Source organism: Erythrolamprus reginae, chromosome 1, assembly GCF_031021105.1.
Source record: "Erythrolamprus reginae isolate rEryReg1 chromosome 1, rEryReg1.hap1, whole genome shotgun sequence".
NCBI classification, from domain to species: Eukaryota; Metazoa; Chordata; class Lepidosauria; order Squamata; family Dipsadidae; genus Erythrolamprus; species Erythrolamprus reginae.
This window is the reverse complement of record NC_091950.1, coordinates 63,641,336-63,657,949: the sequence shown is the minus strand read 5'-3', so window position 1 is coordinate 63,657,949 and position 16,614 is coordinate 63,641,336. Positions and strand designations below refer to the sequence as shown.

The 16,614-nt window shown below is 40.1% G+C and overlaps 1 protein-coding gene across 1 annotated transcript in view; it reads left to right on the top strand.

The window, feature by feature from the left end:
• Positions 1-16,614, top strand: part of TSHR (thyroid stimulating hormone receptor) — a 43,803-nt gene that overhangs the window by 2,787 nt on the left and 24,402 nt on the right. Inside the window, exons 2-4 of the mRNA XM_070733781.1 lie at positions 324-648; positions 12,764-12,835; positions 15,873-15,947. Coding sequence (XP_070589882.1) covers positions 473-648; positions 12,764-12,835; positions 15,873-15,947 — 323 coding nt within the window. The 5' untranslated portion in view covers positions 324-472. The remainder of the gene's footprint in view (positions 1-323; positions 649-12,763; positions 12,836-15,872; positions 15,948-16,614) is intronic.

Here is a 16,614-nt window from a genome sequence, read left to right as displayed (position 1 = left end):
GTTCAAATGAAAGTTAGGCAATATTTAATTTAATACAACATACAGAAGCCTTGTTCAGCATTCTGGAAGACCGTTAGTTGATTAAAGAGGAATATGCTTCCCAGAAGCCAGTATAGTAGAAATTTACTGTGGTATTTTGGTGGCCCAAATCTTACTCTGGAATGTTTGGGCATATTTATTATTATTTTCATCTTATTTTAAAGTCCAACTGATATGCAGCCATATTGAAATTAATAAACAACAGCGTGGATTTGATGGCTAGTTGTATAACATACTGTATTTTAATACGTGGCTTATTTTCTTTTTTCTATTTTTGCTTTTAGGAAAAGTGGGAAATAACTCTGTGGATGGGACATTCTTTCAGCGGTTCCAGTTGTTCTCAGAAAAAGGACCTTAATTAGCCCCTCTCTTCTTTCTGGTGCAAAAGATTACACAAAGATAATGAAGCTGCTGCATCAGTAGAAACAAGAAGATGCTGTGGCCACCCAAATTCCTTCAGTTGCTGCTTCTGCTGGAAATGGGCCAGGGAAGTAGAAGCACAGACCTGTGTCCTTCATCCTTTTGTGATTGTTCTGACTGGGGACGTTATAAAATAACTTGTATGGAGATCAGTTTCATCCCGACACTCCCACAAAGCACACAGACATTGTGAGTACACAAATATAATACTCAGCATAGTATGAATCCAGCCTAGTGACTGTATTAATGGAGTTTGTTAATCTAAAAGGGTTTTTTTATTTTTTCCTCCAGTTTGCATATATTCATCAATGCATATACCTTACAACAGATTAATAACATACATAATTATACATTTTTACCCAATCAATCATGACTCAATATCCTATTTTTGCACCTATTTTATGCTATTATTTATCAGTCTGTTTTTCTTCTTTTCTTTACACTCCCATCTCTCTATCTCCTCTCTCTACTTCCTTACTCCTTCGTTCCCTCCTTCCTACTTGCCTCCACTCTCTTTTCCCCTCCATTTCTACTTCCTCTTTCTCCCCTTGACCTTTTCTCTGAGTGATCCTAATTCTAATACATTTTATATTTAACAGACTGAAAACATATTCCCATACATCTTTAAATTATTGGTGTCCTAAACTCATTGCTTTTTATATCATATTTATGCATATAACTCTTTCTTCTAGGTATACAGTGAACCCTCGAGTTTCGCGTCCTCGAGCATCGCGAAAGGGCTATTTCGCGAGTTTTCAACCCGGAAGTAAACTCCACCATCTGCGCATGCGTGCCTTTTTTCTATGGCCACGCATGCGTAGATGGTGGAGTTCCCCAGCTGGGAAGCTGGGCGGCTTCCCTGGGTCTTCCCCCTCTTGCCCCGGTAAGACCCCAGCGGCAGCGCGAGCAACGGCGTGGGCGGGCGGGCGGCACGCGCGGGGACACCCCAGCTCCGCTCCCCAGCTGGGAAGCGGCCCCAGCAACAGCGTGGGCGGGCGGTGCGCGCACGCTTGGGGAAACCCCAGCTCCGCTCCCCAGCTGGGAAGCGGCCCCAGCAACGCGCGCGCGCTTGGGGAAACCCCAGCTCCGCTCCCCAGCTGGGAAGCGGCCGCAGCAACAGCGTGGGCGGGCGGGCGGTGCGCGCGCGCTTGGGGACACCCCAGCTCCGCTCCCCAGCTGGGAAGCGGCCCCAGCAACGCGCGCGCGCTTGGGGAAACCCCAGCTCCGCTCCCCAGCTGGGAAGCGGCCCCAGCAACAGCGTGGGCGGGCGGGCGGCACGCGCGCGGGGAAACCCCAGGCGGCGGTGGAAGTAAAAACACCATCTGCGCATGCGCAGATGGTGTTTTTACTTCCGCACCGCTACTTCGCGAAAAATCGATCATCGCTTGGGGTCCTGGAACGGAACCCTCGCGATGATCGAGGGACCACTGTATACTGTTAATCTAATGCTTCCTCCTCAAAATCTAATTTTGTCATCTGGGTCTACCACCATTTATTCTCCATTAATCCATATTTTAAGGCTGCTGCAACGTACAACAGGCTCAAAGTTAAGCTACCTGTGATTTTTAGCATATTTTTAATCAGTTGCATATAATTAGTCATGCAATAGTTATGTTAGTGTTCCCACAGAATATTTTCCAGCTCAAAACTATGAATTCAAATTCAGATGAAATTGACCAATATCAATCTCAATCAAACTATAAATATCATTCATCAGAAATATTTATATGCTGGTAGAAGAACAAGGCTTCTAGAAATCTGAAATCTTATCTTCCTGAAGCCCTCCTGGAAGACTTTTCCCAGTCCTGACTTCCTGCCTGGTTTCAGCTGCTTCACAGATATTCCTGTCAGTAATGTTCCTGGAGATGGCTCTTCACTTTGATGCAGGTCTTCAAACTTGGCAACCTTAAGACTTGTGGACTTCAATTTCCAGAATTCTCCAGCCAGCTATCCTATGCTTGCTAGAGAATTCTGGGAGTTGAAGCCCACAAGTCTTAAAGTTACCAAGTTTGGGGGCTCTTGCTGATGTGTGGGAGAGAATGGACTATCATAATCTGTACTCCCCTTATGGCTAATAAAAAATGAAAATAACATTTCAAGTTCTGTAATGAAACCACCTGGTATAACATAAAAGCAGTGGTATTAACCTTTCCTTTCCCCCTTGGAAAATAAATCAATCTTGCAAAAATGAATCAAATCATTTTTTTAAAGGATTTTTAAAAAAACCTCCTGACTATTCATTTTAATTAGAAATTTCATTCAGGATCTGGATGTATTTATTTAATATATTTATCCATCTCACAAAACATGATTGTGGGTGGCGTACAAGGAAAAACATTGTGAAGGCTTAAAAATTAAGAAACGCTCTGTAATTAAAAACCCTCAATTTGCATCGTACAATTAAATACACACATTCAAAATATATCAGCTGTCAAGAACTTCATCGAGAAAAAGTAAAACCTGAACTTGGTGGAGCCTTCTTACCTCAAACTTAAGTATTCAAAGGAATAGGTCGCTTCCAACATGTGCACAGTAAAATAAATAAAAAATGTAACACAGATTCCTGACTAAAAACATTCACCTATTTCTGCAGAAATAAACAAGGCTTTTGAAAACAAATTTTTATCTAAATTTCCTCTTTTCCCTGGAAATTCCAATCAGTTAATGCTGAGGCAGGGGCACTCCTTTCCTGCCTCGATCCAGCTTAAATAAAGCAGTCTTTTTCCTTTCAAGACAGGGGAGAGACAGAGATTGAAGGAGGCTGTCTCTATGCTTATATGTCAAAAATCCTGGTTTTACCCATGTGAATTGGCCGGTTGTGGAAATGTGAACTGATTGAGAGGCTGCCTGCCAAGAGTCAGATTTAGTGAAAAATGGAAGCTTGGAAATTAATTTTTTTAGAATTTTCAGTTGATTTATATGGATGGTTGACTTTTTTCACTATGGATTTTGACTTCTTTTCAACACAATCTTTACCTTTTATGCTTACATTTAATCATACTTTTTTTTAAAAAAAAGTATTGATCTTTCTCCAATTTCTGATAATAGTGATCTCAACATAGGTAAAGGTGGAAGATGTTCTTTCAATGTTCTGTATCAAGAAGGAATATAACTGCAACTATCAATATTGGAGGAAGATCAGCACTTTTTTTGCAATTATAGTTAGTCCTTGGCTTAGGACCACAATTGAGCCCAAAATTTCTGTTGCTAGGAAAGGCAACTGTTAAGTGAATTTTGCCCCATTTTGTAACCTTTCTTGCTACAGTTGCTAAGTGATTTATTGCAATTGTTAAGTTAGTAACACAATTGTTAAGTGAACCTGGATTGACTTGCTTGTCAGAAGGTTGCAAAAGGTGATCACATGACTTTGGGACATTTCAACCATCATAAATATGAGTACCATATTTTTCGGAGTTTAAGATGCACCTCCCCCCCCCCAAACAAAGGGTGGAAATGTTGATAGGACTTATACATTGAATACAGCCATTTTTGGCCTCCCGAAGCCCCTCCCAGGCACCCCATTTTTACCACACACTAGTCATCTCTGTTGGCAAGCTTAGCAATAAATTAGTAAGTGGCTGATGGTCAATTAGTAATAGTAAAAGTCAATTGGTAATTCACTATTGTTATTAATTGACCACTTGGTAATTACTCTTTGAGCTTGAACGCTTTGCTTGCTAATATCTGAAAGATGAATAATAAGGTAATATCCAAGACTTGATTCTAGATGAGCAAATTAATCAGGTGCAAACTACTGATACTTGGTTGGATCAAGCAAGTGGAGATCTATTTCAACTGTGTTTTGAAGTTTCAGAATTAGTCAAAGATCACAAGATAGGGAGGTAAAGTTTGATTTGCCAAAATCTACAGAACTGAAAGCTGTTTTATCACTTGCCCAGTTTCCTGGATTTTATAGCTGTTTATGCAATGCAGGACAGGAATTCTGAAGTTTTCCTAATTGCACTATAGCTAAATCATATCATGTCTCATGTGCCTGCAGCGCTCTGTGCTGTGGCTTTAAAATTACTTGCCAGTTTCCTATCTCTATATATCTCTATTTATCAAAATAAATTTGATAATAATAATCTCTGTGGGACAGGTTGTTATTGGCGACTGACTCACAGAAGGGTGGGTTATAGAAATACTTTTCTTTTGAAGCCTGCAGTCCATTGGTGCTGGAAAACCAATATTAAAATCATCAGGATAGATTCAACTAAGAGTGTTTTTGTATTCAACCGAATCTTTAAAAGGTTTTCAAGTTGTTTTACATGTTTATATATACTACTCAGGTGGGGGTTTCATTTATTTCATTTATTAGATTTGTATGCCGCCTCTCTCCACAGAGGGCTCCTGCTGCTAACGGCGTGCTGTGATTGAAACTTCGGGTGTCTAGCATGTGTACGCAGTGAGATTTTGCTTCTGCACATGTGCAGGAAACAAAATTGCACAAGGGGACATACACATGCGCATAAGCAAAAACCTCTTGCGCGTAGATCCTCTTGCGAAATTTTGCTTCCTGTGCATGTGCAGAAGCAAAATCTCACTGGGATATGCATGCACACACGCCAGACACCCGAAGTTGTCCAGTTTTACTGCTCCAGTTTTACTACTGGTGCAGCAGCAGCATCCATACCAGTAGAAACCCACTAATGATTCTACCTCTTAAATTTTGCATGCTATATGGGAATGTAAACATTTTTGTTTGTTTTCAGTTGGATTAATACAAAGTGCTACTGCAGATATATAGTTTAACAGAGTTGGAAGGGACCTTTCAAGTAATCTAGTCCAACCACCCCACCCACCGCAGCAGGAGACGCTACACCCGTGATGGTGAACCTATGGCATGCATGCCACAGGTGACACAAAGAGCCATCTCTGCGTGCACACAAGCCGTTACCCCAGCTCAGCTGCACCATGCATTTACGCACACACCTCCTACCAGCCAGCTGATTTTGGGGTCTCTGCAATGCATGCATGGGAAGTGGGACCTACTAGGCCCAAAATGGAGTATGTATGTATCTATTTATTTATTTATTTATTAGGTTATAGAGAATATACACATAGTAAAATATATCAAAGAAAGAATAGAGAATATATAAGAATAAAAATAAAAAAATAAGTCAATGAGGAATAGAGGGAAAGATATAGGTATGGAAGAAAAGATAAATGAGATAAGGAGAGACAATTGGACAGGGGATGGGAGGCACACTAATGTGCTTATGCACACCCCTTACTGACCTCTTAGGAACCTGGAGAGGTCAATCATGAATAGTAAAATGTTGGGGGTTAGGGGTTGACACTACAGAGTCCAGTAATGAGTTCCATGCTTCGACAACTCGATTGCTAGAGTCATATTTTTTACAGTCAAGTTTGGAGCGGTTAATATTAAGTTTGAATCTGTTGTGTGCTCTTCTGTTGTTGTGGTTGAAGCTGAAGTAGTTGCTAACAGGTAGGCTGTTGCAGCATATGATCTTGTGGGCAATACTTAAATCATGTTTAAGGCATCATAGTCTAAGCTTTCAAGACCTAGGATTTCAAGTCTAGTTTCATAGGGTATTCTGTTTCGAGTGGAGGAGTGAGGGGATCTTCTGGTTACACATCTTTGGACATTTTCGAGGGTGTTGATGTCCGAGATGTGGTATGTGTTCCAGACAGATGAGCTGTATTCGAGGATGGGTCTGGCGAAAGGAATCAGCGCCCCCAATGTCCTGTTTTTGCTCCCAGAAGGCCTGCAGGAAGCCTACTTGGCCCAAAATGGGGCATGAGGTGTATGGTGTGTCTCCCACTGCCCATTTTTGCTCCCAGAAGGCTGCAGGGAGACCTATTAGGCCCAAAACGGAACATGGGGGTCATGTGTGCATGCATCGGGGCGGGGGAGCACAGGGAGATCACGTGCGCATGTATGGAAGGATAGAAGAACATGGAGGTAATTGCACATGCATGCACAGGGAATGGGGCACAAGAGGGCATTATGGGCGCAGCACGCAATGACAAAAAAGTTAGCCATCACTGCTCTACACCATCCCTGATGAATGGCAATCCAATCTCCCCTCTTCTTATGTTCTTATGTTCTATGTTCTTAATTATGATTAAAAGAATACTTAGCCATTGTTCATTTCTGAAGCTCTGTAAGATGATTTGGTAATATTTATGGAAGACAGAAATGTTTCAGATGGGTAGGATAGTTCATGGGTTCTCCGTGAATGAATATTTCTGTTCATAATTCATTTATGAATAGAAATTTTATTTTATTTATTTATTTTGTCCAATACACAATACATATTGAAGAGGATAGACTTGAAGTATTATATATAAAGAAAAGATATAAAAATAGAGGAGAAGATATATGAAAGGAAGAAAAGATACTGTATATGATATATGAGATAAGGAGAGACAATTGGACAGGGGACGAAAGGCAGGCTAGTGCACTTATGTACGCCCCTTACTGGCCTCTTAGGAACCTGGAGAGGTCAATCGTGGATAGTCTAAGGGAGAAATTTTGGGGGTTAGGGGTTGACACTATTGAGTCAGGTAATGAGTTCCACGCTTCAACAACTCAATTGCTAAAGTCATATTTTTTACAGTCAAGCTTGGAGCGATTAATATTAAGTTTGAATTTGTTGCGTGCTCTTGTGTTGTTGCGGTTGAAGCTGAAGTAGTCATTGACAGGCAGGACGTTGCAGCATATGATTTTGTGGGCAATACTTAGATCGTATTTTAGGCGTCATAATAAATAACTACCAAATGTTTTCAGCCAAATTTACCCTGGGAAAAATGTTGCATTCTTCTATTCATGCCTAACTAGTCCATACCTGCAGTAAGTGGGACAGGCTGTTCTAGATCTCCAACTTCTAGAATTAGATATTTCTCTAGCTGCCACAAACAATGTCTCCCACCCCCCTTCTTCCTTTCTCTGCCTGCTGAGGGGGATAACTGCAATATCTCAGAGTTCTGAGGAGGACTTTAAGTTTTATTCTGAGTTAAATTGGGTTGTAAACTATAAGTAGAGGTGGATTACTGTTCCATTATTTATATGCCTTGATTTTAATTTATTAGCTAATATAATAATCTTCTATTATCTAGCTCCTTAAGGCAGTGTTTCCCAACCAGTGTGCCGCGGGACATGGTCAGGTGTGCCGCGAGCCCGGCCTGGCTGGAGCTTCCCTGGCGGTGACGGCGTGAGCTTTTGGGGTCCGGTGGGAGGGCACCAGCAACTGTTGCTTCTAAGCTGCGTGGGCGGGTGCCCGCACAGCCATTAGGAACCCCCCCCCCCCCGCAGAAATTTTTGAAGTGGCGCAAAGCCACGCAGTCCTGAATCGCTCCCTTCTCCGGCCAGCAAAGTCTGCTGCCTAGGAAAGCGGTGCATTTGAAAAATGTGCGTTTTAAAAGCGCGCCGCTTTCCCAGGCAGCCGGCTTGCTGGCCGGAGAAGCAAGCGATCTGGGACTGTGTGGCTTTGTGCCGTGATGACAACAACGGCGCCGTGATGGCTTTCAAGCGCCACCCTTCGTGGCGCCCCACCACCCGTTCCTGCAGGTAGAAGTCAGGCGGGGTACCGGGAGGCGGAGGCAGCACGTGGCCGGGCGCTGAGTGCCATGGACACCTGGGAGGGCAAAGGGGTGAATGTGGCTGCTGCCTCTTAGGCGGAGGCGAAGGCGGAGTCCGTGCTGGGGCTGCTGATCCAGGGGGTCGCGAACCAGCAAGCTGCCCTCCACTCTCTCTCCACTCTCTCTCTTTTTCTCTCTCTGTTGCTGGTGTGGTGCACGAGAGAGAAAGAGAGAGAGAGAAAAAGGAGGAGAGAAAGCAAGAGAGAAATCAAGAGGGAGAGAGAAAGCAAGGAAGAGAGAGAGAGAAAGAGTGTGTGAGAGAGAGAAAGCAGGAGAGAAAGAAAGAAAGAGAGGGAGAGAAAAAGAAAGCAAGAAATAGAGAAAAAGAGAGGAAGAGCGAGAGAGAGAGAGAAAGAAAGAGAGAAAGAAAGAGAGAAAGAGAAAGAGAGAAGGAAAGCAAGAGAGAGAGAGAGAGAAAGTGTGTGTGTGAGAGAAAGCAAGAGAAAGAAAGAAAGAGAGAGAGAAAGAGAGAGAGAGAAAGCAAGAGAGAAAGAGAAAGAGGGAAGGAAAGCAAGAGAGAGAGAAAGAGAGAAAGCAAGGGAGAGAGAGAGAAAGCAAGGGAGAGAGAAAGAGAGAATAAAAGAGAGAGCAAGAGAGAGAGAGAGAGAGATAGAATGCAAGAGAAAGAGAGAAAGCAAGAAAGAGAGAAGGAGGGAGAGAGAAAGAGCAAAAAAGAGAGGAAGGAAGAAAGAAAGAAAGAAAGAAAGAAAGAAAGAAAGAGGGATGGAGAGAGGGGGGAAAGAAAGAGAGAGGGAGAGAGAAATAGGGTGAAAGGGAGGAAGAGAGGGTTTTTTGTCCAAACTTTTTTAGCCCCCCCCCCCCCGGCTCAATGTTCCCCAGGATTTTGTAAATGTGAATAATGTGCCGCGGCTCAAAAAAGGTTGGGAAACACTGCCTTAAGGACATGAAGGCTCAGTGGCTAAGATGCTTAGCTTGTTGATCAAAAGGTCAGCAGTTCAGCGGTTTGAATCCCTAGTGCCGCATAACATGCTGAACTCCTGTTACTTATCCAGCTCCTGCCAGCCTAGCAGTTCAACAGCAAGTAAAAATGCAAGTAGAAAAATAGAGACAATCTTTGGTGATAAGGTAACAGCGTTCCACGTGCCTTTGGCATTTAGTCATGCCAGCTATATGACTACGGAGTCATCTCTGGACAGCACTGATTCTTTGGCTTTGAAATGGAGATGAGCACCGCCCCCTAGAGTCGGGAACAACTAGTATATATATGCAAGGAGGACCTTTACCTTTATGTATCTCCAGTTTCAGCATAGGGAATTTTTTTAATATTTGAGTTAAATAACCTAAGACAATCCTGTTTGTGAACATCTAGTATAAAATCCACTGCAATATTAATAATTGTGAATTTTAAAAGAATAAATAGAATATACTTTTGAAAAAAAAACACCAAACGATTTTTAGACCTTGGGATTTTTTAAAGTAAGAGTCCTTGGGAAGAATTTGTGAAAGAGACTAAAAGCTTTTACTCCTTATTTTACAAGTGTAAAATTAATAGGATTTTGCCTGAAGCTCATTCTTCATTCTCTGCTAATCCTGGAGGGTTGAATGTCTTTTGCTGAATTCATTCCAGAAACCTGGAATATCCATAGAGACTGATACAACAGAAGAAATACCCTGACAGCCGTAATATGAAGCATTGTAAACAACATTTTTAAAAGAAAAAACTAGATACAGGCTTGAGCTGTTATTTGAATGATTTCAAGAATGCAATTGAGGGTCACATTGGTGTTATTGTTCAGTAGATGAGTTTTGGTCTCAACACAAGGACAAAGTCAACTGGTGATCTTGGGCCATTCACTTTCTTGCAGTGAATGTCCACTTATGAAAAACCTTGAAGAAACAAAAGAAAATTGCAGAGACTTGTCCAAGCCATCTCTAAGAATTAGACATGAGTGAACAAGAGAGGGAAGGGTTGAGAGAGAGACTTTATAGAATTGTGTATTGGGATCAGTTCCAAGTAGGAAAAAAGACACTGGATTCATGGAGGTTGCTTGGAAAGAAGGTTTAATGGAGGACAAGAGCACATGGCATGAGCTCCTGAATAGAAAAGGTGGATCACATGCTTCTAGATGTTGGGTAAAGAGAAAAAGGACAGAGATGCTCCTTGTTTTATATCCTTTCTTGGGCCCCGTCCCCTGGGCCTCCTTCTCCTGTGCAAGAAATGCACTCTAATTGGCTGTCAGACTCACACAGGACCATGCAGAGACAACTCCATAGGCTGTGTTTTTGAGTTCAAGTTTGGCTGAGCCTTGCTGGGTGTTAGTGTAATGGAAGCTCTTTGGGCAATTCCTAATATGGCTGTCTGAATGAAGTAAGTCTTTGTTATGTAGAATAGACTGGTCCAGGCTATTACTAAAGGTGAGGGGGAATGAGTGAGCTGGGCCATTCCTTGATGGCACATTGACAAAGGTGGGGGCTACCAAGAATGAGTCTTTTTTTCTGCCTAAAAGCATGTTCCAGAGGATATTCTCTATAATATTCTGCCTTTTTAATATTTCCCAAGATATTTCATTTTTTGGGGGGGGGGGGGCTGGGTGCTACCTTCCTACATGTGTTTACAGTAATTAAAAGTCAAAACTGCAGAAAAAATGCAGATAATTTTCTTCTAATATATCTGATTCCCTCTTATTATTGATTTTTCAGATTTCTCTCTATCACTTCCCCATCAGCTTTTATGATCTGCTCTCCCTGTTTGGTGTATTGGTGATATTGATTTGATTGCATTAATTTCAGTGCTTGAAGAATTATTTCTCCAGGATGTGTGCGAGGGTAATATGCAATAACGTACAAAGATATTAAACTTCTTTAAATCATTACTGACAATCATTTAATACACATCAATATTTCAGCCCTATCTTGTATAGGATTCTATGATTTCTAGGAGTTGGGATGAGCTTTAAATGTGTGATTACTGCAGCAGCTCTAATACAGATCTCATTTCGTTTTTGCAATCCCCACCTTACATAACAAAGAGAAAACAGCAGTAGGATGACAATGGCATGATTAATAAAACACTAAAGGAGAAATATTTAAATTTAGGAATTTTTGCCTCAATCCTCATTTAAAGGAATACAGTACTTGAGAAAAGATTGCAACAAATTTTATACTGTAATGTATAATAATACTAGACAACAAAAAGTTGAGGACCAAGAAATATATTTTTGCATCCACTTCACACAAAACTCAAATTGACGAACTGGGCTATATAAAGCATACATATAAGAAGCACTTTCAAAAATAGATTTCCATAAAACTTTTAATTTAACCTATCATGTATTGTTTTATGGAAATCTATTTTTGAAAGTGCTTCTTATATGTATGCTTTATATAGCCCAGTCATACACTCGGGGTATAGTATTGAATCACTTGAGGACCAAGAAATAACAACAAAAGTCTCTCCCTCTCTTGAAAGGAAATATATATATATGAACCAGAAAGGTGAAAGTTTTCATTATTTGAGACAAATATTTCCAAAATTAACTGATGCCAAGAATAAGGAAGGTATTTTTGCATGGTTCACACATATGAGATCCTCATTAATGACAAACAGTTGAAGGACTATTTGTGGGGCCAGAAAAATCACCTGAAAAATATCCAAATATGTTGTTGAAAATTTTCTTGGCAGCCACAGAACAGCAAACTACACTCAACTGGTTGATAAACTTCCTACAGCACAAGACCATGAAATGCAACATGTCATTGAAGATTCATTTTTGCATCCATACTTGGATTTTGTTTTCCCAAAATTTAGGTGCAGTCAATGATGAACGTGGTAAAACGACATTCCCACAGTGAAAAAAATATATCACAGCAATTGGAATCCATCAATGTTGGCTGAATATTGTTGGATACTGCAATAAGTTCAAATGAAAATCAGCAGCAAAACACTTTTAGTGCTCCTGAGCTCATGCAGCATGTCAGAAACATTATGTAATTAAATACATTATAGTTATTAAAAGTTAATTCATGTTTTTCAAGATTCCTGCGTCATTCTCAACTAATAATTATGCTCAGTTTCAAGGGATCTATCATAATCACTGAGTTTTCAGAAAACAAAACTTTTGAAAAATCTCTTGATCAGTGCTTATGATAGTTTACTTTGAAAAGGAAAAAAAATAAAATATTGAAACAGCCCATTCAATAATATGCAATATTAGCTATAAATCCTAATTAGATATAGGAATTTGTATACAATGTTTAATCAAAATCTGAAATGAAATTTCTTAAAGTCTTACAGTTGGCATACAATTCTGCCTATTTTTGGTATTCAAATTGATAATACCAAATTTGTATTATTCTTTATGATATTTTTTTCAAAATTCTATTATGTCAATCTCATGTAGAATTTTATCAATATTTCCCCTTTCTTCAAAGTCAGTGATTGAGCATTTCATGAAAGACTAACGATGGCAAAATGTTAATGTTGCTATGCTTGTATTATCACTCATTTTATGACTCTCCAGGAAAAGTCTATTTCTACATGAGTATTCAATGCACATATAAAGTTTGATGAAAATAATTCAAACTTATTAGGAAGCAAATTTAATGAACTGTCCATCTGTCTTGTAATCCATATTTCCCCCTGATATTTCCATTCTGATTTAGAAACCATTACTGTAAAGAATTTGAACAGCATAATAATCTTGAAAATATATTAATTTTTTAAGCTTTGTTCTTACAGGAGGTTTATGGATACATATCTGAAAAGAATTCCCAGTGAAGCATTCTCCAGACTACCCAACATCTCCAGGATGTAAGTTTTTACCCACATTATTTTCTTAAAATAAACAGTATTTGCTCTCTTGTTTGCTTAATGTTGCATAATGCTGCAGGCTAAAAAGAAAGGATTGACAGCCAGTTTGCTGTACTTAAGGCATCAGTCTAGAAATGGGGAGATTGTGAGTTATAGGATTTCCACCTTAGATGGGTGACCTTGAGCCAGTCACTCTTTCTTAGCACTTAGGAACCAGGCAATGGTAAATGCACTTCAAAAATATTGGAAATAAAACTGCAGGGACTATCTCATATGGCTGCAGGGAGGGAGGGAGGGAGAGGGAGGGAGAGAGAGAGACCCCAATCCTCTCCCTTGAAAATTACCTTTGCAGGGTGGAAACATATCTAAATAGAGAGAAACAGACAGATAACATGATCTAGTAGTTAAAGTAATGGATAAACAGCAGAGAGACCCAGGTACTAGTTCTTCCTTAGGCACCAAAACCAGTGGGTGATTTTGAGCCAATCATTTCCTTACAGTTCTAATCAGTGTCAGGCTCTATAACAAGCTGGCTCATAAACTAACAGTTGTAGCACCATGCACTCTTGCAGCTTTGCTGTAAGAACTTGATAAGCACGATGCAAACACAGGCAGACCCTCTTCAAATATTTATGAGGTTGGGCTGTAGCCCTTGAAGAATATAAAGGAGAATCTCTTTCAACTTTTATTGAATTTATTTTAGCCAAGGCTGCTTCAAAGCCTTCAAGTAGCATCGTTTCCCTCCTTTCTGGGATATTCAATAAGAGAGCATCTGACCTCTAGTTACATGTTTCTTTCAGCTTCGCTTATAATAATTAGGAATCAATATACATGCACATGAACCACACAACAACCCTAAGCTATTCATCTCAGTGACATATAGTCCGCAAATGTCCTCTGCTCCCCCCCCCCCCCCGCGTAGGAAATATGCTGACTACAGCGTTGTCCAAGGAGTGGAAGGGGGAGAGTAAACTCAAAGTAACTTGATGCATGTTTTAAAAAGAGGTGAGGCTTGAAATGTGCAGTGATGACTTGGATCACTGGTCCACAAGTAGCAAACTTGAGAACTGCATATTTCTATGTCAAACAGATTTGTTTTTAGCTCAGCTAATCAAATTTTGTTAGGTACGCATATTAACGTGGGTGACTGTAAAGCGCTTAGACCTAGTTCTGCTTTATTTTCACTTCTTTTATACACTCTTTAAATTTAATTCTGTCTTTTATATAGCATCGTCTTAGCTGCAAAATGTTTCTACATTTGCAACCCCAACCATGAAATAATCAATGGCCATTTAGAATGTCATGGCCACACTGTTACCAAGAAATGGAATATTTTGTTTAGAAAAATACCAGCTAAAAATGAAATAAATTTTCATCATTTGTATATTGTTGTGATGCATTCTACACTGCTCAAAAAAATAAATAAAGGGAACACTTAAACAACACAATATAACTCCAAGTAAATCAAACTTATGTGAAATCAAACTGTCCACTTGGGAAGCAACGCTGGTTGACAATCAATTTCACATGCTGTTATGCACATTCAACTTTGTACTATTCAATGAGAATATTTCATTCATTCAGATCTAGAATGTGTTATTTGAGTGTTCCCTTTAATTTTTGAGCAGTATATATTGAGCTGTCCTTCAGCTCTTAAAAATAGAAGTTATAAGGCCGATGCATGAAAGAAGCAGATCTGGCCCGTGATAGGCCCAGAGTTGTCCTTCAGGGCTGTCCTGGACCATGCCACCCCAGCCTACCCTGGCCATGCCCACTCAATCATTTGTGAAGACCAGGCCACACCCACCCCAGCCCCCCAAGGGCAAACAAAATCTTGATATGGTCTGCAATGCAATTGAGTTTGACACCCATGTTATAAAGTAACATCGGTCACTTCTGCATATATGTTAGGATGCTGTTTATTGGCTTTAAACCCCTAAAAAAATATACCCCAAAGCCTTCAAGAAATATACCTCATAGCCTTCAAGAAAAGATCCAGAGTTTGCATCTCTTCAGATTTTCCCTACTGAGTCCATTTGTAAGGGACTTGGGCGGGGGGGGGGGGGGTTACAAATAACACATTACATGACTAAGAACTTTATCAAAGATTCTTGAACAAATTTGGTCTTTTAACAGAAATTCAGCCATGGCTTTTGAATCCCAATTATGCTTGCATTTAATTCTCTCAAAAGGGTCCATAACTCATGTACTGAGAGTACGGTTTTTTTAAACTATCTCTTCTACCAACTCCACTGGTAAGCAGCACCCATTTTATGATCTCTGTGCCTCTTTTGAGTAGGGCAAAAGGCATCATGGTCATCGGTGTCCATTCTGTGAAAGACTTGAGGCTGAAAATCTGATTTTTCTGAACCTTGCTTCCTATAGCTCCTTTTCCCCTATCCCTACAACCTTGAAGTGACTTTCAGGAAAGGAAGAGGGACACTGTTCCCCTCCTTAAATTACCACAGATGGCTGATTCTTTAATGCAGGGATCCTTAAACTTTTTGAACAGGGGATCACTACACACACCCTCAGACTGACTAGGTGGGCATGGCTTCTTGGCCATATGACTGGGTTGGTGTAACCAATTTAACAGAAAACAAACTTTAATTTGGTGGGAAAGGCAATGTGGGCAAGGTAGCCTCGTGATCGTGTATGGGCTAGATTAATGGCTTCCATGGGCCGTATCTGGCTACACGCTGTAGTTTGAGGACCCCTGCTTTTGGGTCTAGTGTATTGATTTGGCCTCCTCAGCATTGTACACCATTTCTATTCTTCCAGTAAGAATGAAAAAGATATTTCAGGGGGGAGGGATTTTTTTAAGGGCAATATTTATATGGGATCTAAGTCAGTTATTTTACCCTTAAGGTTGCACTGCATAGAGCTAAAGGGAATGTTCTTTTTTGTGAGGGGAGCGGAGGTCTTTGGCTTGTGTTTCCAATGATGGCTTGGTCACTTTGTTCATATCATGAATTCTTTTCTTGGCTTGTCGTCTGTCTTGATGTCTGAATTTTATTTCTCTATCCCTTCTGTGTAGCTATATCAGCATAGATACAGTGCTACAGGTGTTGGAGGCTTATTCTTTCAACAACTTAATCAAAATCACTCACATGTAAGTATATTAAAATCAATCCTTCCAAATAATGAGTCGTGATCTCTCCTCTCCTCCCCTCCCTTCCCCTCTCCATAAATAGTGTTCTATGATTTTCTTATGCTCTTCTGCTTTACTATATATCTGTCTCTGGGCATTAGACTATTACATGGGCATGAAAGGCTGCTGCTTTAAAAAAAAAGAAAGAAAAGAAAGGCTGCTGCTGAAACCTAATCTAAAATATAATGTGTGTGTGTGTGTGTGTGTGTGTGTGTGTGTGTGTGTCTACCAAAACTAAGGTTCGTTATACTCTAGTGCATGTTATACTCCAAAAAATATAGTAATTAACCTAGAGAACCAGTATTGGTCTTAGTAGAAGAAGAATAATGAAAGAAAGACTGAAGCCAATATGTTTCACATATTTTGCGCAAAACATTGACTAAGATTCATAAATTCTTTTAGATTATGTTTTCCAGAATCTATTGTTATATTTTTGTATATACTGTATGTTTAATTTACAAAAATAGAATAAAATGACATAAAATTATATTTCTGTATCACCCCTGCAATCTTCCTCAACCAAGTCCACATATGCCAATCTCAGTCAGGCCATTTTAGTCAGAAATAGAATAAAATTCTATTCCATTCCATTTATTCTATTCTATCAAGCTGTTTGAATCTTGTTCGG